The 25,769-nt window shown below is 42.4% G+C and overlaps 1 protein-coding gene across 1 annotated transcript; it reads right to left on the bottom strand.

The window, feature by feature from the left end:
* Positions 1-16,065: 16,065 nt before the first annotated feature.
* Positions 16,066-17,027, bottom strand: LOC133905739 (osmotin-like protein). The gene has a single exon (XM_062347500.1). The coding sequence runs from the start codon at positions 16,965-16,967 to the stop codon at positions 16,281-16,283; it is 687 nt and encodes a 228-aa protein (XP_062203484.1). The 5' UTR covers positions 16,968-17,027; the 3' UTR covers positions 16,066-16,280.
* Between the last annotated feature and the right edge of the window lie 8,742 nt (positions 17,028-25,769).

Raw genomic sequence — 25,769 nt, 5'->3', positions numbered from 1 at the left:
TAATGTTGATTAAAGGACCATTAGGGTTTAGAGTCATAATGGGCTTTAATGTTGATTAAAGGTCCATTAGCGTGCTCTATATAAGAATAGGCAGGGGCCAAGGCGCATTGAGTTTTTCAGAAACCCTGGCCGTCTCCTATTCCTAAACTCCCTTTGAAACCCTAGCCGGGCGCGCGGTGCTAGCACACCGGCGCACGGCGATTCCATCCTTGTACGTGTGGATACCGTAGAGGCGCTGCTACTATTGCGGTGCTGATCTGCTCGGGAGTACTCGGGACGTACCCGCAAGTACTCGGAAGGTGCTCGGGACGTGCTCGGGACGAGGTTGACGATCGACTACTTGACGCGCACGACGTTGGATTGGTCTGCTCCAACTCTTCTTCCGCTGGACTGCTCGTCAAGTGGTAACGATTCATGATCCCCTACTCGCATGGCTTCCTGGTTGAATGCGGTAGAGAAAATTTATTTTGTGCTAGCGTAGCCTACCCGCAACCCTTCAGTAGTATCAGAGCCATCCTGCGTAGTTTTCGATCTGGATCAGTCACATATAGAAGATATGTGATAGAAATAGATTAGATCTATTGTTTTTGTTCAGTTCATATGATGGATTGATCAATGCACGGTTGGTTTGGTGAATTAGAGATCGGATGAGATGCCAGTCGATGAAACCACATAGCCAAAAAGATTAGCTCGATCTCCCACCTGTTTTTGCGTGCGACTTGCCCCTACCGGCTGGAATCACCATCGGGGCTAACTGCGTGCATCGCGACATGGTCGGGAGAACAGCAGATCGAGGTCAGGTGTGCTGTCATCGTTTCTGGAAAAACCTCACGCGATGATCAATGGGATTGATCTAATGGAAATTGAGGCATTATGAATGACTCGGAATTGGCTCGATACGATCGATCCGATGAGATTTTCATAGCGATTTCATAGATGCGATCGATCCGCCGTCGCGTACACGCATAGATTGTTGTAATAACATGATCCCATCACGACATTAGAATTCGATTCTACGCTTAACTCGTTTTTGCAGAGAATGTTGTGACTGGTATGGCCTTGTGATATGTGATGCATGTGTGTAATTTTTCATGGCCTGCGTGTCATGGTTAATTGCAGCCCAAGGCTGTCATGTTATTGTATAACGACCTGCGTGTCGACTTGTGATGCTTCTTCTCATGTAATTTATCTAGTGCTATTAGGTGTAATAGACTAGAATAAGATCATGGAGATTTGAAGCATGATGACCCGGAGGACAGGAACCGTGGCGATGAAGATCACCATGTGAAGGGGCCATACTATGTCACAGTTAATATGATTGCCTGTGATGTTTTTATGTTCCTGTCATACTATTCTTTCATGTTTTATATGTGGTGGATATGATTTTCATGATAGAGTAGTTTCCCTCAGAAAAATCAAGAGTAATTGATGCCCTTCCAATATCTGCACCTACAAAGGTTTTGATCATTGTGTGGTAGGTCTGCCAAAGCAGGGTGCCATCATTTATCTTAACCAGTTAGAGTGGATGTCGGACATCCACACGCATAGTATTGGTTTACTTGATAAAGCTATCAAAACGGTTTTGGGCTTTGGGGCATGGTGTTGGGCGCCGGGGCATTCGATGCCACCCAGCAAACAAGAGTCACATAGGGATGTGATTAGCAAGGCGTTGCTTACCTATGTCACTAAGTTTCTAGCAGTGATGTCAAAGCTCACTAGAACTTAGTTAAATATGGATCTTGATCCTCTATATGTTGTTAGAGGGAAAACACATATAGTGGAGTATCTTTTGTTAAATTGTTTAATAGAAGATTCACATAGGCATAGTGCTGAACCTGTATTTTCTGTTGTAGATTATGGCACCAGCCGCTAGTAACACTTCCAGTTTTAATTTGCGATCGATTCTTGAAAAAGAGAAGCTTTCTGGAACAAACTTTATTGATTGGTATAGAAATCTGAGAATTGTTCTCAAACAAGAGAAAAAGGAATATGTTCTAGAGGTCCCCTATCCTGATGAACCAGCTGATAATGCTCCTGCCGCGGATCGGAGGGCTTATGAGAAGCACACCAACGATTCACTGGATGTTAGCTGCCTCATGCTTGCCTGTATGTCCTCTGAGCTTCAGAAGCAATATGAGAACAGGGATGCCCATGATATGATTGTGGGACTCCGAGGCATGATTGAGAACCAAGCTCGGGCCGAGAGGTACAACACCTCAAAGTCCTTGTTTGCGTGTAGGTTAACAGAAGGCAGTCCAGTCAGTCCTCATGTGATCAAAATGATTGGTTACATTGAGAGCCTGGAAAAACTTGGTTTTCCCCTTAGTCCTGAGTTGGCTACGGATGTAATTCTCCAGTCGCTCCCTGCGAGCTTCGAGCCGTTCATTTTGAACTTTCATATGAACAGCATGGAGAAAAGCATGGCTGAATTGCATGGGATGCTAAAAACTGCTGAGGAAAGCATTAAGAAGAGCTCTAGTCATGTGATGATGGTTCAAAAGGATAGCAAGAAGAGAAAGCGCAAGGGTAAGGCTAAAACTTCGGATGAGATCTCAAGTTCTAAGCCTAAACCTGTTGGAAAGCCCAAGGCTAGCCCTGCCGCTTCTGACACTTGCCACCACTGCCATAAGACTGGTCATTGGCGGAGGAACTGCAAATTGTACTTGGAAGAACTCAAAAAGAAGAAGGGAAGTAAGACTTCCTCTTCAGGTATAAATGTTATTGAAATTAATCTTGCTACTCGTCCTGATGATTCATGGGTATTTGATACCGGATCAATGATTCATACTTGCAAATCGTTGCAGGGACTGAAAAGGACTAGGAAGTGTGCAAGAGGCGAATTGGATGCTCGCGTCGGTAATGGTGCAAAAGTTGTTGCGTTGGCCGTTGGCGTTTACTCCTTATCGCTACCCTCAGGATTAGTTTTGGAATTAAATAATTGTTATTATATTCCTGCCTTGGGCAAAAACATTATCTCTTCTTCATGTTTGGAAGAAGATGGTTATGAATTTATAATAAAGAACAAGTGTTGTTCGATATTTTTGAATGGTATGCTCTATGGTAATTGTCCATTAGTAAATGGATTATATATATTGGATCTTGAGGATATAATTATCTATAACATTGATACAAAGAAGCCTCGGCTTAATGATTTGAATCCCACTTTTGTTTGGCATTGTCGATTAGGTCATATAAATGAGAAGCGTATGCAGAAGCTCCATAAAGATGGTCTTCTACATTCATTTGATTTCGAATCATTTGATACATGCGAGTCTTGTTTACTTGGCAAGATGACTAAGACGCCTTTCACTGGTCGAAGTGAGAGGACAAATGAATTATTGGCCCTAGTACATACAGATGTATGTGGACCGATGAGTTCTACAGCTAGAGGTGGTTTTCAGTATTTCATTACTTTCACCGATGACTTTAGTAGATATGGTTACATCTATCTAATGAGGCACAAGTCTGAATCCTTTGAAAAGTTCAAGGAGTTCCAGAATGAAGTACAAAATCATATAGGCAAGACAATTAAATTTCTGCGATCAGATCGTGGAGGTGAATATTTGAGCCATGAATTTGGTGATCATCTAAGTCAATGTGGAATCGTTCCACAATTGACTCCACCGGGTACGCCACAATGGAATGGGGTGTCCGAGCGGAGGAACCGAACTTTGTTAGACATGGTCCGGTCGATGATGAGCCAATCTGATCTTCCATTGTCCTTCTGGGGATACGCTCTAGAAACTGCTGCTTTCACGTTAAACAGGGTTCCATCTAAGGCTGTAGAGATGACACCATATGAGATATGGACCGGGAAGCGTCCTGGATTGTCTTTCCTTAAGATATGGGGTTGTGAGGCTTATGTAAAACGTTTATCGTCTGATAAGCTCACTCCCAAATCTGATAAATGCTTCTTTGTGGGGTATCCTAGGGAAACCAAAGGATATTATTTCTATAACCGGGAAGAAGGCAAAGTGTTTGTCGCCCGGAATGGTGTCTTTCTTGAGAAAGAGTTTCTCGCGAAGAGAGTTAGTGGGAGCACGGTGCAACTCGAAGAAATTCGGGAACCACTTGAAAGTGTTTCAGCTCCTATTGAACCACAACTCGGTATGCAAGATGTTGCAGAACCTGTTGTCGAGACACCAGCCCCACGTCGATCGGAAAGGTTCAGTCGTGCACCCGAGCGGTTTATGTTCCTAACCACGGGGCAACGCGACATATTATTGTTGGACAATGATGAACCTAAGACTTACTCGGAAGCAATGGTGGGACCAGACTCCGAAAAATGGCTTGGAGCCATGAGATCCGAGTTAGAATCCATGCGAGAAAACCAAGTTTGGAACTTGGTCGATCCACCTGATGGTGTGAAAACTATCGAGTGTAAATGGGTTTTTAAGAAAAAGATAGACGTTGATGGAAATGTTCACATCTATAAGGCACGATTGGTGGCGAAAGGTTTCAGGCAAATTCAAGGTGTTGATTATGATGAAACGTTTTCGCCCGTCGCAATGCTAAAGTCTATTCGGATTCTTCTAGCAATTGCTGCATATTTCGACTACGAGATATGGCAAATGGATGTCAAAACGGCTTTCCTTAATGGAAACCTAAGTGAGGATGTGTACATGACACACCCTGAAGGTTTTGTCAATCCAAAAAATGCTGGGAAGATTTGTAAGCTGCAAAAGTCCATTTATGGACTAAAGCAAACTTCTCGGAGTTGGAATCTTCGTTTTGATGAAGTGATCAAAGGGTTTGGTTTCATCAAGAATGAAGAAGAGCCTTGTGTTTACAAAAGGACTAGTGGGAGCGCACTTGTGTTTCTGGTCTTATATGTGGATGACATATTATTGATCGGAAATAATATTCCAATGCTCGATGCTGTCAAATCTTCATTGTAAAAGAGTTTTTCAATGAAAGATTTAGGAGAGGCCGCATACATATTGGGCATAAAGATCTATAGATATAGATCGAAAACACTAATCGGATTAAGCCAGAGCACGTATATTGACAAGGTATTGAATCGGTTCAATATGCAGGATTCCAAGAAAGGTTTCTTGCCAATGTCACATGGCATCACTCTCAGCAAGAATCAATGTCCTAAGACATCTGATGAGCTCGAGAGGATGAGTGCGATCCCGTATGCTTCTGCTATCGGGTCCATCATGTATGCTATGTTTTGTACACGCTCAGATGTCTCCTATGCTCTAAGTGTTACGAGCAGATATCAATCGAACCCAGGTGAATGTCACTGGGCTATAGTAAAGAGTATCATCAAGTACATGAGAAGAACTAAGGATATGTTCCTAGTCTATGGAGGTGAGGAGGAGCTTGTTGTAAATGGTTACACCGATGCTAGCTTCCAAACCGACAAGGACGACTCGAGATCGCAGTCTGGTTTTGTGTTTTGCCTTAATGGAGGTGCGGTGAGTTGGAAGAGTTCCAAGCAAGAAACGGTTGCTGATTCCACGACGGAGGCCGAGTATATCGCAGCTTCGGAAGCTGCAAAAGAGGCTGTTTGGATCAGAAAATTTGTTTCTGAGTTGGGTGTGGTCCCTAGTGCGTCCAGTCCAATGGACCTCTATTGTGACAATAGTGGTGCCATTGCACAAGCCAAGGAGCCTAGGTCGCACCAGAAGTCCAAGCACATACTTCGGCGCTATCACCTCATTCGAGAGATTATTGATAGAGGTGATGTAAAAATATGCAAGGTGCACACGGATTCGAATATTGCTGATCCGTTGACGAAGCCTCTCTCACAGCCCAAGCATGAGGCACACTTGAGCTCTATGGGTATTAGATACTTGCGGGATAGACTCTAGTGCATGTGAGAGAATGTGTTCTGTCTATGCTAATGTACTTTTGGATAATTGTTATCTGGTTCCATGAATAATTATCATTTACATTGATCAGCAAGTATGTGACTTGTTTGTGAAACTCTTTGTTTTTATGATGTTATTCTAAATAGTCCCTAATCTCATATCATTGTGTGGGACAATAATGATTTATAGATTAGCATATTTGACTGAATGATGATCATGTTTCATGGATCATAGATATGGAGATATCAAATCAGTAATGTGGACACATGTTAGAGAACATGATGTTGGATAGACCCACCCTGAGATACTGCTGGGATTGTTATTTTTAATGTGCCATCAGTTGTTATCTCAAATGGTGTACCTACAGAATCCTTTGACCTGAGATCATCATTGATTCCAGAATGTGTAGTAACACACTTAGGGGCTTCCAAACGCTATTCTGTAACTGGGTAGTTATAAAGGTTGCTTTCGGGTATGTTATGAAACATGTCGTGGGATGTGAGTGATCAAGATGGAATTTACCCCTCCTAAATAACGGGAGAGATATCTCTGGGCCCCTCGAGGTAGTTGGATTGGAAAGTGCATGGCCATGCCAATGTGATTAAAGAGTTAATCATGGTGAATCCACTACTTGATCGAGTGAATGGTCGAGCTATCACAAGGGTGGCACTAATCTCGCCTTGAGCTTGACTGGTATCGTGTGGTAAAGGGATTGGTGCATGAGTATATCAAGGTTCAGCCAATATGATCTTTGTGTGCATTCGGGAGTCAATATGTCCTGCTAGGTACCGCTATTGACTTGCAATTCGGAAAAGGGTTTCCGGATAGCGGCCGTTTACACATGAACCTAACGGGTCACACACTTAAGGGGATGGAATATAAAACTTGTGCTAACTCTAGTGCAAGTAGGAGATTGTTGGTAATATGCCCTAGAGGCGATCGAGTTTGCGGATTGGATCTGCTAATGGGCTTTAATGTTGATTAAAGGACCATTAGGGTTTAGAGTCATAATGGGCTTTAATGTTGATTAAAGGCCCATTAGCGTGCTCTATATAAGAATAGGCAGGGGCCAAGGCGCATTGAGTTTTTCAGAAACCCTGGCCGTCTCCTATTCCCGAACTCCCTTCGAAACCCTAGCCGGGCGCGCGGTGCTAGCACACCGGCGCACGGCGATTCCATCCTTGTACGTGTGGATACCGTAGAGGCGCTGCTACTATTGCGGTGCTGATCTGCTCGAGAGTACTCGGGACGTACCCGCAAGTACTCGGAAGGTGCTCGAGACGAGGTTGACGATCGACTACTTGACGCGCACGACGTTGGATTAGTCTGCTCCAACTCTTCTTCCGCTGGACTGCTCGTCAAGTGGTAACGATTCATGATCCCCTACTCGCATGGCTTCCTGGTTGAATGCGGTAGAGAAAATTTATTTTGTGCTAGCGTAGCCTACCCGTAACCCTTCAATGACATGTCCTATAAGCAAGTAAACGACGCAGGAAAGACAAACTCTGATCAATTTATTCATGCAGCTAGTACGTTCTAGCTCATCAGCTAGTCATCGCCGACGACGGTGCGGATGAACCCCGGCTCGCCGACGACGGTGACCATTGTCTTCGGGCAGAAGACGACCTTGATCTCGCGGGGCGCGACGCACAGCTGGTCCACGGCCACCGTGTCACCGCCCCAGGTCAGCGTCCTGGGGCAACGCTGCTTGAAGTATCCCCCGGGCGCGGGGTCGCTCCTGCACGCCGCCGTCGCAGGTTCTGCCGGGCACACGCCACCCCTCGAGGCAGCCGGGGTTAAGGCACGGGGTGCACCCCAGCACGGGGCACACCGAGCAGGTCCGGAACGCGTGCGGGGTCACCGCCGCCGGCACGTTGAACCCGCCCGACAGGCTCACGCTGTACACCGCCATGTCCGCCAGGCCGAACGCGTGCACCTGCAGCTGCACCGCGAGGGCCCAAGGGGCTTCTCGACGGCGCAGTCCGTCCGAGCCATCACCTTGCCGGACAAGGTGGTTGATCAGGATGCTGAAGGAGGCGACCCCTCGGTTGTCGAGGCCAGCGAGGTTGTCGGAGACGGTCAGTTATTATATATAAATTTTAAATATTATCATAGATATTTATAGATTATAATTTTATAAAAATATCTATACCATAGATCTTGTTACAGATAGTTTTAGCTCTGTCTGTAATTGAATTACATACAAACATATTTTCTGAAAAATCATATGTGAGTAGTAAGGATCACAGACGAGTTTAGTTGAAACCATTATGTAAGTAGTAAGTGTTACATTTTTTTTTAAACCCGTCTAAGTTAATTATCACAGACAAAAAAAATTTAAAAATGTTCATATGATATTTTTCTCCTATAAGCAATTTTGTTTTTCTGATATTGATATAGCATACATATTTTATGATTTACAAATTAAACAGCATATTAACACGTTATTCATAACATTAGATCATACATTATTTAAGCACTTTAACATTAATATATCATAAAATCTAAGAACATAACACAAATATACATCACATTATTCAGAACACATAAACCTAACTAGTTATATATAATTTCTAGCTATACATCATTAATAACATTATCTTCTAAAATAACAAGATAATAGGCATCGTAGCGACACTGTCTTCTAAAAGATAAATTGATGAATATCATTAGTTAATGAACGACGTGTCTAAAAAGATGAAATGATTTATATTATTTTAACCTCACGTGTTTCAATACAACGTTTACCTAAATATCATCTTTATCGTGATGCTAAAAATATGGTGTGATTTCGTTGGAAATGTAAAAATACGATTACATGTCTAGGTTTCCACCTCGATCATATCGCTTAGCCTGTCACCGGTTTCTGTAAACCCAGGGCGGAGGAACGGCACTTCAGCAGTAAAGCCTGCTATACTACAATAATATGTGTGTGTGTCTATATATATATATATATATATCTGGGTAATTTCCACAGAAGAAAGTACTTACTGGCTACTTTTTTTCGTTTTTACAAGTTGCCAATCGAGATGATATTATGGGGTACTCTATATCTATATTTACTGTAACTGTCAGCTAACTACCTTCAGTAACCACCCAAATTAAATTTTGATTCTAATTGAAAGCGTATGTGTCGAAACCGGTTCAACAAACAAACTAATTTCATCTAAAATGCTAAGTACAAAAATCAATCTTAACACATAGTAATTTTATTAATAATAATCATTATAATATTCATACTCAATCGAATTAAACATCTTACAAAAGTGATCTCAAGGGTCGAAGAACTAAATAAATTGTATCGAAATTAAACGAACTACAAAAACTATAATCCTTTATAACTCTTCCACATGCACTATCGATATAAAAAGCATCTTAGAACGATTCACCTTCAGCATACTCCTCGATACCTTCTTCAACTGAGTGTTTATTAATAGCAAGAGTGAGCATTTATTGTACTTAACAAGTTATGAAGAAAATAGTATATATATGAAGGCTTTAACAAAAATATAAATAAATAACTCTTTTATATGAAACAACATTTAAGTAAAAATAATTAAAAAACACAATAATAATTAAGTGAATGGCAAACCAACTCAAGATATCATCTATCTTGACTTAACCAACAATTGACTAACTTAACTAAAATTTCATATACTAAAGTTGAACACCTCAATTATAGTTCCCACCACTATGACTGATGACCCTCAATTATGATTCCCACCATCACAGTTGATCAGACTAACCAAAAAATCAAGTTATAATCATAGTAGGTTTTCGGTGCCGCTCGTGATCGTGAGCGTGACTGAATATTTACTTTTTAACTCTGTAGAGGTTCTACTTTACCTATAAGACATTTCTTCCTATTTTACCGAGCATTCATTGGCCGATAAAAAACTCTTACACACTTCTGAGGTGTGCGCTAGAAATCCACTATAAAGCATTTACAATACCCCTCTCAGCACATGTTTACTCGCTAAGGGTTCACCGTCGTGTGATTCCACCTAAAAAACAGAAGCCTCCTCTTGCGCCTTACGGGTCAAAAGAAGTCAATCTCTTCTATTCCCCGTACTACCAGATGATCTACACTATGCTGAGAGTAATGCAAATTATTTAGCTAGGTCCATCCCATGTTAGGCTTGCGGTTGTACTGTAAGCACAGAAAGGTAACCTCACGAATCGGTTCTTAGATTTGAATAAGGATAACACTTTTCTAATCGTACATCACCTACCGATCATACCACATGCTCAAATTCCTATGCCATGTTACTACAAAAATTATTCCATCATATTTTATCATTGTTGCATATGACCATTATCAATTTTGTAGAGCAATTATTATGATTACCAACCCAAAACAAGGCTAAGCATCATCTACCCTTACATAACCCAAAATCATACTACGGAGATAAGGAAAAATAGGGTAAAGCCTAACTCATGGGATTTTCAACATATTATTAGCATGCATATTTGTAAAAAAAAAAATTGTAAAACTAGGATAAATATTTTCAAGAATACAACTTGCTTTCGCTGAACTCAGTTGAATCTTCGAAATCCTGATCCTGCAGACCTTCTAGCTCCTCCTGAACGTTGGCATCTACTCGCAACATACGCAAAAAATAACAACACATAAAGACCAAGATACAAAAAGGACCAAATATCACACAACAAACATCATCACAAACAAGATCACACTATTCGTGACAATCTGGCAAAAAAAGAGTCAAAACAGAGCTATAATTAACAAGTTATGATTTTTTAAAGATTAAAACATGACTAATAAGATTAAATATAGATGAAATTATATTGCTAGAATTTTTCTAGAATTTTTCCAAAGCTATCTATAATTTTTTGGGATTTTTTTCTGAAATTTTCTAGTATTTATTTGAATTATAAACTCTTTAAAACAATTAAATAGAATTTAAATAAACCTAATAAACATTATTAAACATTATTAGGAATTAATTTTCTATTTATTATTATTTTCCAAAATTATTTTACCTCAATTGTCTATCCTTTTAAAATGAGGGGTACCTTTTCTTTAGTTTTCACTAAAAACTATTTATTGCGTAATATATACTATTTATGATGTCATTATAATAATTAAAATAATTGAAAAAAAGAAAAATTGATTGAGCTACTTGAGCTAAGATGGCACGACACAATAGACAATATCGTTGATGTGGCATCTGACTTGGCAAGTGACGTGGCAAAAGGCAGAGATGGTCAAATGGGCCATTCGGGCCGGGCCGGCATGGGCCGGCTCGGCACGGCCCGAACGGCCCATCTACAGTAACGGGCTGTGCCGTGCCAGCCCGTGTGCCTCCCCCTCGGCCCACGGCACGGCTCGTCGGTCACCGTGCCGTGCTGGGCCAACCCGGGCCTATTTCGGCCTGGCGGCACGGTCGGTCCGATGGGCACAATGCCACGAGCGGCCCGTTGGCACAGTCAGCTCGAAAACATAAAAAAAGTAGCCACAAAATTAAAAAATATATAGAAAATAGATAAAAAAAAATACCTACAAAATTAAAAATATATATAAAAAATAGAAAATAACCGGGTATATGCGTGCCAGGCCGGATCATGCCAGGCCGTGCCCGTGCCGGCCCGCCGTGCCGCGCGCTCGACCCAGGAACGGCCCGTGGCCTCGTGCCGTGCTAGCCCGGCCCATCTCGACTCGGGTCGTGCTGTGCCTGGGGCATGCCTACAGTGTTGTGCCTCGGGCCGGCCCAGTAGGCACGGCCCATTTGGACATCTTTAGCAAAAGGTTGTCTGGGTTTAAGTATGCCACGTGGCGCTCTCAGATTAGATCATAAAAGGGGTATAAGGGGATTTAATCTTGGCCGTTGGCTTGACATCGGATGGCTCAGATGGCTTGGCTCTCATCTCCGGCGACATAGAGGCAGCGATGGTGTTTCCCAGGGTGGCGCACTACTTAGAAGCCCACAGGAATGGCGGTCTGGTGACCTAATCTTGATGGCGAGCGGTGGAACAGAGACACGAGCTCACGTGGAACTCACCTAGGGCTCACGTCGATGTCGGTGAAGCTCCAAAGAGGCTGGCGACGGCGCACGGCGGTGTTCTTCCTCAGTCGGTGTTGTAGGTGGTGCTCCAGTGACAATGGGCGGTCGAGATTGCCTCGGGAGGCTTCCTTGCGCTCCTGCGGTGCTAGAGAGCTCTTCGGCGGCGACGATCGAGCTACGGCGGTCAAGATCGACAGCGGCGGCTCTCTTTCCCGATGTGGTGCCGGACAAGCTTCTCTCAGTGACTCTCGGTTTTAAACCGATGGCTTGCTTTGGGATGCTCTAGGGGAGGGGTCTAGGGTTCCTTATATACCTGGAAGATATTGAGTTTGCGGGCGACTCGGCTTCGATTTGAACAGTGGCGGCATGAACTCATACTCCTATTTGAGCTCGATTCCGATTAGGGATAAGAAGTACTTGGCCATGATTTTTGCTTAACCGCAGTGCTTAACCGTAGCTGGCGAGCTTCTAGAAGTTCTTCTCCTTCGTATGCGCGTCGATTTTGCTCCTTGGCTCATGGCCGGCTCGGGCTTCCTCAGTGGCGTAGCACGATGGCGTGAGAGAGCGGGGGAGAGAGGGAGAAAGAAGGAGGTGAGCTTCGGTCCATATAACTCTAGAGGCTTTTATATTCTTTTCTATTTTCCCTCATGTATATACATATGTATATTTATATATACAATGTATATACTATATATATATTTATATTAGCTCAAAATCAAGCAATCAAATATATATGCATATATACATTTAGGATTATATAGTTTTGCAAATTCTTTTATTTCTTTTGGAATTTTTTTTAGTTTTTTTAGTTTTAAGAATTTCAACTGTTATAGTATGGAACCGCCAACCTCCTTTCGAGCTTACCTAGACACGTCTATTTTTAACTTTCTTAATTTTTAGGCTCTAAACCGCACGACAAAATTTGGATTGAAAAACAAAATCGACGGTCCATGGTAACTCTAAGAGCAGCTCCAGTAGAGACGGCAAACGCACCTGCATCATTGTAGCAGGCTGGATTGCCACCTCCGTTGCCGGATTTCGCACTCCAGCATAGGTAGCTTCCATTGCTACAGTATAGGGGTGAGATACTATCTCTTCCAATGTCGCTGTTCACAGAGGATGATTGTGGGTTCGGATGGAGGAGTGGATAATAGAAAGTAGGAAAAGGGGTAGCTGCTGGAGTTAAAAAAAAATAGAGTACTGTGCTAATGTTAGGAAATACTATAATAGTATTATAGATGATGAATTTTTAAAATACCTACTAGAGATAACCTAATTGACCTGTGTGCATGCACCACATGCAACTTCATCAATCGGCCGCCATATGGGAAATGGTTCTACGGGCTGTTTGGTCTATATGACCCAATGAGCAAGTTAAAACTTGGTTCATGTCAAAATCGAGGCAAAGAGAATAGTATTTGGTTTTAGATCAACCTAAATTTTTGACTGAAAAAATGAGTGGGGTGTTTTAGCTTCTAAATGTTATCTAACTTCGCTATAAATTTGTTTTTGAGGTATGCCCAAGTTTTTTTGAGGCCCGACAAAATTTCGGACCCGATCCAAACAGAGGATAGCAACCAGAGGATGCCCTGAACAAATGGGCTATCATGTTCCGAATTGAGCCGTCCTTTAGGCCCACACAACAAAGTGAGCCCAAGAGTATCTCAGAAAAAAACAATACTTGGAGTGCTCTGGACAGCCCAATTAGATAGCCCAGTCCAGTTTCGCGACAGAATTTACTCATGTCGATTCGCCGAGTTGGACTTGGACTGCAGTAGCCAGTTCATAATAACACGACACGGGGACTCGGTGATCACCGCTCACTGAGCGCTGGAGGACCAAGCCAAATAACTACTGTAGGTCAAAGCACCATCTCGCGTCAAGATCGTTGCACATTTTCTCAGAAGCACCGGTACAATTTTTTTAGAAGGGCGGATTGTATTAAAAGAAGTGCAGTACAACCCCAATTATATTCAGGCCCATTTCATCATCTTCAACCTCCCGCACCGATATCAACCAACGTCACACCACACGAGCACGACATAGACCACCCATGTCGGAGGCGAGCCCTCCAACCGACCATGATGATTGCCTCCATACCTTCGAAAAGCTGCAAGAGCTAGCATATCAGACCACTGCTGGAGCGCAATTGAGCCACTGAACGAACGTCAGCGGGCACATCCCCAGGATGGCTGAGGAAACTTTACTTGCGTCACCACCCTCGACCACGTGAGGGATGAAGACCCAGAAAAACACTCTGCCGTCGTCGGCAACCAATCCAACGACGCAACAACTCAAGATCATTTCGAAAAAAACAAAGGGGAACAAATATATCCCTCAACTCGCTCCACACATACTAAAACAAAGTCCGACAGCAACAACAGCAACACTAGGGCTCCGACAAAGACACAAACACCATCATACCTAACAAGCGCCTTACCATGATCATCCTTAGAGCTGAAACAAAGCTCACCGAAGAGAAGCAAAAGCCGGCAAGGAGTCAACTCCAAAGACGGCACCCAGAACCCCAAAAATATACCGACCATACCACAGTTGTCCCTGTGAACGTTACTGAAGGAGGCAGCATCACCAGAGAAAGCGTGGCGAAGCAAAAGCTCGCATGATGTCACCGTCGACGGCACCACCAAGAAAACTAGAAACCTCACCAATCTACACCTAAACCTACTACTACCTACCCTACAAACTACGCCCGACATCGATCCACCGAAACCCCCACTTGTCCGACACCAGAGAGGCAATCAAAGGCCAGATATTCCAAATCACAACATCTACTAGTACACACTTACACAATATCTACTAAAGACCGGAGATATAAAGTTTGGAAATTGACATGGACACAATAAACGCCTCGATATCGATAAATACGTCACATATCATTAAAAAAATCTACTTTAACAAAATATAAAAAAGCAAACATAAAATTTAATCCCAAAGTGAATACAGAGTACCACCATCTCTACTAACTATCCAAAACTTGATTTTCGTTGCACATATATTCGATGGATCACTCGTAGCTAAAATAAGCTGATGAGTAGTGGTTTTAGCTGAGTATACATCTGTGTAAGGTCATCTCCAACATATACTTTAAAAATTCATCTCCTATAACACTATTACAATATCCTCTAATACTATTACAATACTTTTTATTTTTTCTATCTCCAACAGCTAACTTATTTCCTACATTTTACTACTCTTCTCCTCCCTCCGGACACACAGTCAGCCTCTGTGAACAGTGTTACGGTGCTACAGAATTCGGCAAATTTAGAGTCCCAACTTCCCTCTCCTCAGCACTGAAAGAGGCTGGTAAGAGAAAATTCGAGTGCTACAGTATTTTTTAGAGTGCTACTGCTACAGTATTTTTAGAGTGCTACAGTATTTTTAGGTACTATAATATTAGATACAGACTATGCTGGAGATGACCTAACTCTAAAAAAGCAAAATAGCATACTCTATTGTATTAGTACTTTCCCTGCGTTTCATTTCCTTTGATGTCAACATAAATCGCTACGTTGCAATGCGTCCTCGGATGACTTGACGTGCGTACTTCACGTCCAAGAGCAAACTAAATCGGAACTAAATTTTATTGAATCTTCTTGTAAAAGATTTTTAATGAGATTCTAACCTAGCTATATATTCTTTGATATAACAGTTAGGTCAAAGAATCTAGCTACATATTTTTTGATGTAAGACTAGGTTAAAGAGGAGTGAGATGACATATATTATCACACGAAATATGTCTTTTACAAGATCTGATCTTATAAAATTTATTTTAATAATAACTTCATGTAACCCCATTCCATTCACGTGCATGCATCCTCTCTCTCACTTGTATTAAAAAATTTCGTTAGATCAAAACTTATAGCTTATTAGAATAGTTTATTTATGTTTAGATTTATATTAAAAAGATATGTTAGAAAAGATATAAAATAAGTAAAAAATTAACAAATAAATGAGAATTAATTGAGAAGAATAGACGGTTGAGATAGCCTATGTCTGTGTAAGGATAGGATCGTATTTTCCGACTAGCACAATTGCAGCAAGTACGACAACACCACTCAACTGTTATACTTTAATATCTACTACTACTTACTATGTAATTTATCATGTTCTTTTCAATAATTACCTATTAACAGCGAAGGGGGGCTATCAGATGCCGGTCTTTCTAGTGAATAGCTAGCTCGTGACACACGTAAACACACATGTACAACAAACTACGTACGCATCATGGATTGATGGTACGTACGCTTTATTCGCAGGGCACGGCCGGCCGGACATGGCAACGAAGCCAAACACATAACAGTTACAGCCTCGATCGATCACGGTCTGACACGAGTGATACGCACTTAACTACCCACTTAATCTCATTAAACACACGAACTAAATACGTAGTGGCTACGATCAGTCAGCCGGCCGCCGGCTAGTTGTCGGCGACGACGGTGCGGATGAGCCCCGGCTCGCCGGCGGCGTCCACCATGGCGGCCTGGCAGAAGACGATTTTAAGCTCGCCGGGCGCGAGGCACCGCTGCGGCACGGGCTCCACGTCGGTGGGGGTCGTCCGCGTCAGCGGGCACCGCTCCTTGAAGTAGTTCGCGAACCCCTTGCACGCCACGACGCCGCCGCCGGCGCCGAACACGCGCTGCGTGGGCGGGCAGCCCGCGTTCAGGTCCGCCGCGCACCCCAGGGCCGGGCACTGCCCGCCGCCCACCGCCTGCGGGCTCACCACGGCCGGCACGTTGAACCCGTCCACCAGGCTCACGCTGTACGCCGCCACGTCCTGAGCCCCCTCCGCGTGCACCACCAGCTGCACCACCGTCGCCGGCGGCGCGTTCCCCGTCTCGCACCCGTGGGAGGGAGAGCGGCCGCAGCCCGTGCGCGCCACCACGCGGCCAGCCCAGAAGCTGGGCGGGAAGCGGAAGGAGACGAGCCCGCGGCCGCCGCCGTCGAGGCGGACGGCGTTGTCGGAGATAGAGGGGAAGCCGGTGTTCGGGGTGACCAGCGGCCACACGGGGTACGGGCAGAGGTTGTGGAGGGTCAGCGTGGTGGCCGCCGCGGTCGAGGCCACCGCGAGGATAAGGAGGACGCTAAGGACGAGGGGTTTGGCCATGGTCTTGGTTTCTTGGCTTTGGAGGACGGTGTTTGTGAATGGTAGAGAGCAGGCAGGCTTGTTTTATATAGCCAAAGTGGCTAAAGTGGTGGCCATTGTTTAGGATATATTTGTTTTAGGTTGTTTCTTACTCTTCTTCTGTCGGAAGTTAAAAATCTAAATAAACGGATTTGTTAGAAAATAGTTTTTATAAAATTAGAAGTCTGTTTTTGAGAAAATAAACTAGAAGGTAGCTAAGAGTAGTTTTTTAGAGAAATAATGTGCTGAGAAGCTAAAAATTATTGTAAAATCTAACAGCAAATATCCAAAAGCAACTTTTAAAAAAAACCAAAAATACAGATTTTCAAAGAAATTAGAAATAAAACCAAACAAACGGATCCTTAAGTTATATATAGTCAAAAGTGTCAGCAACCAAAAGCAAATCCAACGCACTAAAAATCCGGTGCTGGGAGCAATAAACACCCGAGTGATTTTTATGATTCCCCTATAATATCGAAACTGTGGGCTTCATTTGATTTTTGTTGCTATTGCGAAAAGTGATCAGCTTTGCAGATATGAACATGTAGAGTAATTCAAAATTTCAAGGATATATAGCCATGCATCATCCGGTGGGTTAGCTCATAGAATAGCAACCCACGAACAATATTAGAAAAGTAAGTGACCAAGTAACGAGGATAATGGAGTTGCCAACTCGACTTACTAATGTGTGACTGAAGAGAGGTTCGACTAATCTCATCACGCTAATCCTGTCCATTTGTTTTAGCTGTACATGGTAAAAAGTAGTTTATAGATTATAAATTTTTATAAGTTGGATGGTAAGAAGTGGGCTTGTAAAAAGTTAAGTTGTTTAGCATCTTGAATTGTGAGAGAGTTGGATTGTTGTTTTTAATTTGCAATGTCTGTAATACTTAGCTGTTGTGAGTGTATATTTTCTGTTTATTATTTTTTATATTTTAAATACAAATTCGCAAATTAAAATAGCAAATGATAATTTTGTCCTTACAAATGACCTTCACTGCCAAGCCACCAAAAGCAGTTGTTGTTGAACTTAATCTTGGTCGTGGGTCGATTCGTTTTACGCGGCTTAGAGTCGTATTCAAGTCAGAGTCTTAGTTCGAATGTGTTTAGGACTTCATAACATGCGGTGTGCACGGGTCTAGTTCGAGTCAGAATTAGAGTCTAGAATCGGATCGTGGGATGGCACGATTCATATTAAGATTCAAAGTTAGCGGTTCGCTATAAATATAGAGTTGTAATTTCTGGATTGTATGCTAAGATAAGTCAAAAAAATCGCAAGTTGAGATAAGTTGAATAGAATCGTAAAAATTCCTCCAGAGAGTTTTTAATCTTGCTTTTCTGTTCTCGTCGAGTATTCGTCCTTGTATCCACGCCGGGAAGTTCGAGACTCACGTATAGCTACATGATCGCGTGATCGAGTTCGTGCGTGACGGTCACGTAGTCGAGCACAGCACGACTGGTCACTCGTGTAATCGCTCGAGTACTACTGGTCGCTTGCATGGTCGGAGGACTAGTTGCTCGCTCGCAGTCGCGAATCTCCGAACTGGTCGTGCTCGGACATGTACTGGTCGGTCTCGTACTGGTCATGGTCGGAGAGACAGTGGTCTGATACGAGGTGGTTGTGTGCGCGGTCCTGTGTGTTGTCGAGACCCAACAATTGCTGCTCTCCAGCCTCTCCTCCTCTTGCCTCCTTGCTCTCTCACGCGCAGAACTCCACATTGTAGAGCACCACCGAGCAGCAACTGAGCCATGGCCGTGCGAACTCCATCGTGCATGAGCCAGATCCGCCCAGCCAAACCATAAAGAAGACAAAAGCAGCGTAGCTGAGAGGTCCTATGCATTTCTTCGCCACATGCTCCTCTGATCATCGTCGGGAGGCAAAGAGGCAAGCTCATCTTCCTCAGCTCCGGCGTTGAGCTCCTTGAACCCCGCCAGCGACCATCTACTTCAAGACCCCTATGTCCTAATCAAGGCTGTGGCAAGCATCACAGTCCCTCAATCGAGCCTTCGTGCACGCCGCTTTGGTGTTGGCCCGATGCCGGTGTGGCTCACAGCGGGGCCTGAGCACCACCGTGCCTGTCGCACGCTGCCGAGCCCGCGAGCCATGGACCCCAGTGATGGATCTACCTCTGTGTGACGAAGCTGCTACCGCCCTCCTTCGATTGAGCTGTTGTTTTCTCCGCCGTTGCCATCGACATGCAGCGCTGCCGACCAGTAGGGAGGGGTAGCAAGGAGGAAAGAGGGGTGCTAGAGGCACCTCAGTGGAGGTGAGAGGGGTTTGGCGGTAGGGAGGGGCGGGGAGAGCTTCACGAGCGAGGGGTGGGAGGGGACGCTCGGGATAGATAAATGTCCAATGTCTAGTTTGGTATTTCACACCAAATCTAATGTCTATTTTGGTAGTTGTGACTCTCACAATGCGTGGAAGCTGAGGAACGATTGTTAGATTGTTACAATTTGAGAGTTAGATTATTATAATTTAGAATCCGAATCTGGGTGTTTGGCATAGCTGTTGATTGTATAATCATAATTTCACCATTTGGATTTGGGGATCAGATTATTATAATCTAGAATCAGAATATGGGTGTTTGTCATATAACTCACGTTGCACACAGAAAGTCGGAGAAATACAAAATCGTATGACTGTTATGAGCTTATACCCATACAGTTTATTTTAAACATTCATATCTCCTACCTAATACTTATGAGGTTAAAGGTCAGGATATTCTATTCTATTAATAAAAAAAAATCTATCTCTTATTTTTTCTCACCTATTTCAAAAGTTTTTATATAAACCTTAATACAAATAAATAGTTATGATAAGCTGCGTATGCACATAGGAAATTTCACTTTAGTAAGTCGTTACACCGCTCCTTGGCGTCACGCGTGATTTTTGTTTCTAGAAAATAGAAATTTGTTCCAGCTAAAGATGTCTAAATGGGCTGTGTCTACTGGACCGGCCCGAGGCACGGCACTGTAGGCACAGCTCAGGCACGGCACGGCCCGATCACCGACAGGCTGGGCCGGCACGGCACGAGGTCACGGGCCGTGCCTGGGCCGAGCGCGCGGCACGACGGGCCGGCACGGCACGGCCTGGCCGAGTCGGGCCGACACGGCCCAGCACGTAAATGCTCGATTATTTTCTATTTTTTATATATATTTTTAATTTTGTAGCTATTTTTTTATCTATTTTTTTATATTTTCTATATATTTTTTCTATATATATTTTTTTATTTTTTATATATTTTTTTATTTTATATATATATATATATTTATCTATTTCGGCCCGTCAGGCCGACCGGGCCGGCCCGGCACGACACGGTCACCGACGGGCCGTGCCGTGGGCCGAGGGGAAGGCACGCGGGCCGGCACGGCACGGCCCGTTACTGTAGATGGACCGTTCGGGCCGTGCCGAGCTGGGCCTGTGCCGGGCCGGCACGAATGACCCATTTGACCATGTTTGGTTCCACCCTCTGCATACTCTGGACTGCAATTACCCTCGATGCCACACGAAAGGGCGCACTTCGAGTGATTTCCTTTATAATATTTTATTTATATACATTTTTATTATTTTATGTGATATTTTCTTTTTAATTTAATTTTAATAAAAATAAATTTAAACATACACAAAACCTACAATAAAGGGATAAGTTAAAAAAATTATCATAACCAACTCAGCATCTTTCTGACGTACTCCGCGCACAGATATATTGCCTTTTTGTGTTTGAATAGGTTTAGAGATAGAACTTGAAGATAAACTCGGTTTTGTATCCATGCTTTATTTCATATGATTGAAATCATCTGTATAAGGTGTAATCCGTTTGTAACTCTTGTTGTAATTCGATAGCCCATATATATACATCCACTCGGTCTCGAGAGAGGTGACAACGTTTTCTAATATAGCATTAGAGTCTCTCCTCTAAATTTCGTCGACTCCATCTTCAATTTCATCGGTTTTCACCCATCATACTATTCATGTGAATCAAAGCTGACAGACGGTGATACTGTATTCAGCACCTTAGATACCAAATATGATATTGTTCGTCATATTTGGCACGATGCCGAATATAGTGAACAATACCATATTTTATATATGAGGTGCTGAAAAAGAATGGATCGACGTGTTTTCAGTTCAGTGCCAAATACAGTGAATAGTGCTATATTCGGTATATAAGCTGTCGAAAAAGAGTGTGGTCGGCGTGTTTTCACATTATAATGTATCAAAAATTCATTTTTAATAAATAAAGTGCCGAATACGCATACAAAATTTATAAATTTGATAATATATTATCTATTTTAACAAATCCTATCGATTATATTATCAACTTTTGGATTTCTTTCTAGCCTTTCGCGCTCTGAACTTTCAAAACAAAAGTGATCAGGAACCCATGCTGTCTGCTGAGTTGCTGGCTCCGACCGGCGTGCGTGCATCGCGTCCTAGTTTACTAGTCCTGAGGCATCGTGCTTGCAGCTGTAAAGATTTCAAAAGATCGAGGCAGAGGCATCAGGCAGCGCGCGACTAGTCTTCGCAGAAACCAGTGCGCCGCGGCTGCTCGTACACGCGTGCGTGCGTGCGTGAATGCAAGCATCTTCAGCAGTAGTACAGGGGCAGCAAACACAGCAGGACATGGTGGATAAGGACGGTGACTGTGAGAGGTGTGGACATGCCACGGAATCTACCTACCCTCGTTCATTATGGAAAAGTTTATGCGTAGTAAGATTTTATTACTAAATATCTACTAAGCAAGCTCTGCACGTGACAAATCTGACGCCCCCCTCCCCGTCTCTTTCCTAATCAGTTATTAATTAGGCCCACCACTAATAAAATCTGATAATTAGTACTCCCGTCAAACCATCCAAAGTTCCCTCCAAAACAACCTGACTTCCCTCTCTTATCTCCTCTTGTCCCATCTATTTTTAAACATCAATTTATTTATGGATTATCAGAGCACACGAAGGTATGTATATCATAAAATTTAATTATCTCTATCTGCATGTGGATTATTTTGCTTTTAGTTTTAGATTTAACCAACACTTGTACTTATACATTGGAATCTTTTAATAGTTAAATCATCCAGGTTCCAACTCTGTCTTTGTCTAAATCCCGCTCGTAGGCAATAGCTAGTGATATGATCTTTAATGAAGTATATCCAGAAAATATTGGTCTAGAAAGAATGTTGGATGATGATGACTTTGTTATTGAGGAGATTGAAGATGATTCGAATGACCAAGTTGCAGAAGAAGAGTTGTCACTTGTTGAGCTCAAGAAAAGAATGATTTTTGATAATATGAATGATGCTTTTCTCTTTTATAAGAGATATGCTCGAACAAAGGGTTTTGCCATTAAAAAAGAAGCTCACGAGCTGGCTAAAATGAAACTGATCAAGATGAAAATGTTGTGCAATACTTCACTCTCGCTTGCAACAGACAAGGCAAAGCTCGGTACTCTTCAAAAAATACATTCAAGCCTAATCCCTCTGCAAGAATAGACTGTCCAGCTAAAATAAATTTTGTTCTACATGATCCTGACAAGAAGTACCGCTTATCTTCACTGACACTTGAGCACAATCATGATTTGAGTCCTGGCAAAGCAAGGTTTCTTAGATGTCATAAGAAACTTGATTTATCTGCAAAGAGAAGACTACAGTTAAATGATAGAGCAAGAATTCGTGTGAATAAGAACTTCAGTTCTCTTGTTGTGCAAGCTGGGGGCTATGAAAACCTTTTTTTTCGAAAGGAATGGCAAGAGGCTTGCCGATCATATATTAGGAAGGAAAAAACAAAAATGATAAAAAAAGGTCTCAGGACAACACACACGGCAAGAAAGCAACAAACAAAGCCAGAGAGGCCCACACTCCCCCCCCCCCCAGCTAGAAGGGAGGCTAGGAACGCTTCAACAGCAAACCGTTCATCCCCGACCGAGCGCCTTAAAAGAAAGCACAAATAAACTCCTACACTAAGAGGAAGAGGGGAGAGCTAGCCGATGTTGATCAATCTGTTCCTTGAGTCTGAACGCCACGTCTGTCACTTATAACTGCTTGTTTTCAAAGGTTCTCCGATTCCTTTCCTTCCATATATTCTACCAAAAAAAGATGACAACGCCGTCAAATAATGTATGGTGAGTTCGTGCCACTTTCCTACAAACCAATTGCCACCATCTGTTGATTGATAAATGCTCATCCATGTCCGAAAAATCTTGAAGGTTCAATCAAGAGGTGATCACCTTCCACACCTCTTGAGTATATGGGCAATCTTTGCAAAGATGCTGCGGAGTCTCACTTTCAATTCGGCAAAGCTTACATATTAGATCATGGGGCCATCCTCTCTTTGCAAGGTTGTTTGCTGTTAGAACTTTTTGTTGCAGGAGTAGCCACGCGAAAACTTTGCATTTGGACTCCGTTTTTGCCTTCCAAATTTGCATCATCACCGGCTTGCTATGAAAACCTTGAGTTTGGTGAAAAGGAGTGCATGAACTATTTGCTACAGGAAAGAAGGTTGAGGCTTGGTGCCGGAGATGCACATGCAGTTTATCAATACTTCCTACGCATGCAGTCTAAGAATTCTAACTTTTTTTATGTCATGGACTTGGATGAGGAGTCTTGGCTAAGAAATATTTTTCTGGGCAGATGCAAGAAGTAGAGCTGCATATGAATCATTTTCAGATGTCGTAACGTTTGATACTACATACTTGACTACAATATAATTTGTTTGCTTTCTACAATATGATTTGTTTGCAACTTCTGTAATATGATTGGAGTACTTTCTATGGACCAGTAGTTACCTCGGCATCTCACTGTTGACAAGCGAGCTGCTGGTAGTGGTGAGATCCACGTGCTTAGTTCACAATTTCCGTGAAGATTAGAACATAACAGGAGCGTGGAAAGAGAGAACTGGTGTAACTCATTGGAGAGGATGACCGATGAGTGGACCCCGCTGTGATGGAGACCGTAGAGTCACGTGGGCAGACGTTTCGTAATGGCTTCATAATTTTTCTTCGTACGTGTAGCACGGTCCCCATGCATGTCATTATGCGTGGGCCTAGCAAAAGGTAGAATGTGAGGTAAAATGTGATTAGATGGCTACGGTACCACCTCGATCAACTTACCTGTGGTTCACTTTAGTTAGGCAGGTATTTCGCTTTGGGCATCTCGGTGATCTCAGGCATTATATTCAACTGCTAGCTATAATAATTATGCATGTTTCTATAGATAGTATTATAGATAACTTTCATAATGAATTGGATATAGCATGCTCTCCAAATTTAATATGGATTTACATATAATAGAGTATTAAAAGTCTATATATGTCTTGAAATATAGTATAAAAGTAGTAACTAGCTTTTGAAAAATATATTCTATCTGTGAAAGGTGAGGAAAATGAATGCAACTCTAAGAAAAAAAATATTGTACTCATTATGCATCTACTTTGCGGTAAAAAAATGTACCGTTCGCGGATTTTGTTAAACAAATGGTCTCGAAAAGCTAGGTGCTGCAATATCAAATTCAAACTAGAGATTGGGTTTATTTCTACCTATAAATAACATTTTTTTCAATAGACTGATTAAAACCTCGTTGATGGAGCCATAGTTTCATTGTTTCTTGTTCTTGTTTTTTCTTTTTGGAAAGGAGGCGATTGCACTGTACTTTAATGCAGCTTTTGGGAAGATGGGCCTCTCTGGGCTTGGATGGTGAATGTCGTTATAGAAAAAATTAAACATTAAAATTATGTGTAGATTTGTCTTAAAAACAATTATATAGTATTACAAATTCAATAATTTTTATAAATATATTTTAATAAAAAATAATGATCAAAAATATATATATTAGAGACTATATTAAAAAATATATTTATAACGGAAGGGAGTACTACTAATTTCATTGGGCGGTGGACTGGAAGGAATCAATAATGCATATTCGATGCCTGTGTACCGTGGTTGGTCGCCATGTCAGCAGTGAGATGCTCTCCGAGGCACAACATCAACGTGTCAGACACTCAGATCGTAAATATAGTACAGCGGTAAAACAGTAAAAATTCAGAGGGGGTCCTCGTTTGATTCGCATTGCATTGGGCCCCAGCGGGCCTCATCCGATCCATTGGTCGGTTGGGCTGAGCTGGGTTGGTCGGTTGGGCTAGTCCTTTTATATGGGTTGTTAATTGCAAGCAGCCTGGCCCGTCTTAGGTTATGGCTCAATCCGGCTCGCTACTCCAGCCCGCATCATATATGAAGCCCAAACGAGCCCGTTTCTTTGTCAAGTCACTTCTACGATCACAAATTTCTACGGGATAAAACAGAGTTGTTTTTCACGTCGTCTCTCCCTATACTCTTCTTCTGTCTAATAAAAACACTTAAAATTTATATAATTTATCTATTTTTACTATCTACGCTCATCCTCCAGTCCCCCGTCTCGTTACCGATTATGGATATATGACCCGTTATATTAATAAAAATAATTAAAAAAATTAGGAGGAAAATTAGTGTATAATATCTTACTTTTTTCGGATCCCATCTGAAATCAAACTGCGATATTGCTCCCAACATATTCGTTCGGCAGTGCTTCTATATCACATCCACATCTTTATATCTTGAGTTTATGCTTGATAGTACCGGGTCTAAAATTTATATTTTTGTTGTAACATACGAACACTTAGCTAGTATAAGTATATTTGGACTTGCGCACAAGAATTAAGGCAGTGTACAATAACCCTATTGCTCATCAATTATTGCAACAAATCGACAATTAAGGTGGATGCCAAGTTTATTGTATTGATTATAGTACATTTAAGTAT

The sequence above is a fragment of the Phragmites australis genome, chromosome 23 (genome assembly GCF_958298935.1).
Source record: "Phragmites australis chromosome 23, lpPhrAust1.1, whole genome shotgun sequence".
In the NCBI taxonomy this organism is placed as follows: Eukaryota; Viridiplantae; Streptophyta; class Magnoliopsida; order Poales; family Poaceae; genus Phragmites; species Phragmites australis.
Note: the sequence above shows the minus strand (reverse complement) of the source record. Positions and strands in the feature narration are given on the sequence as shown.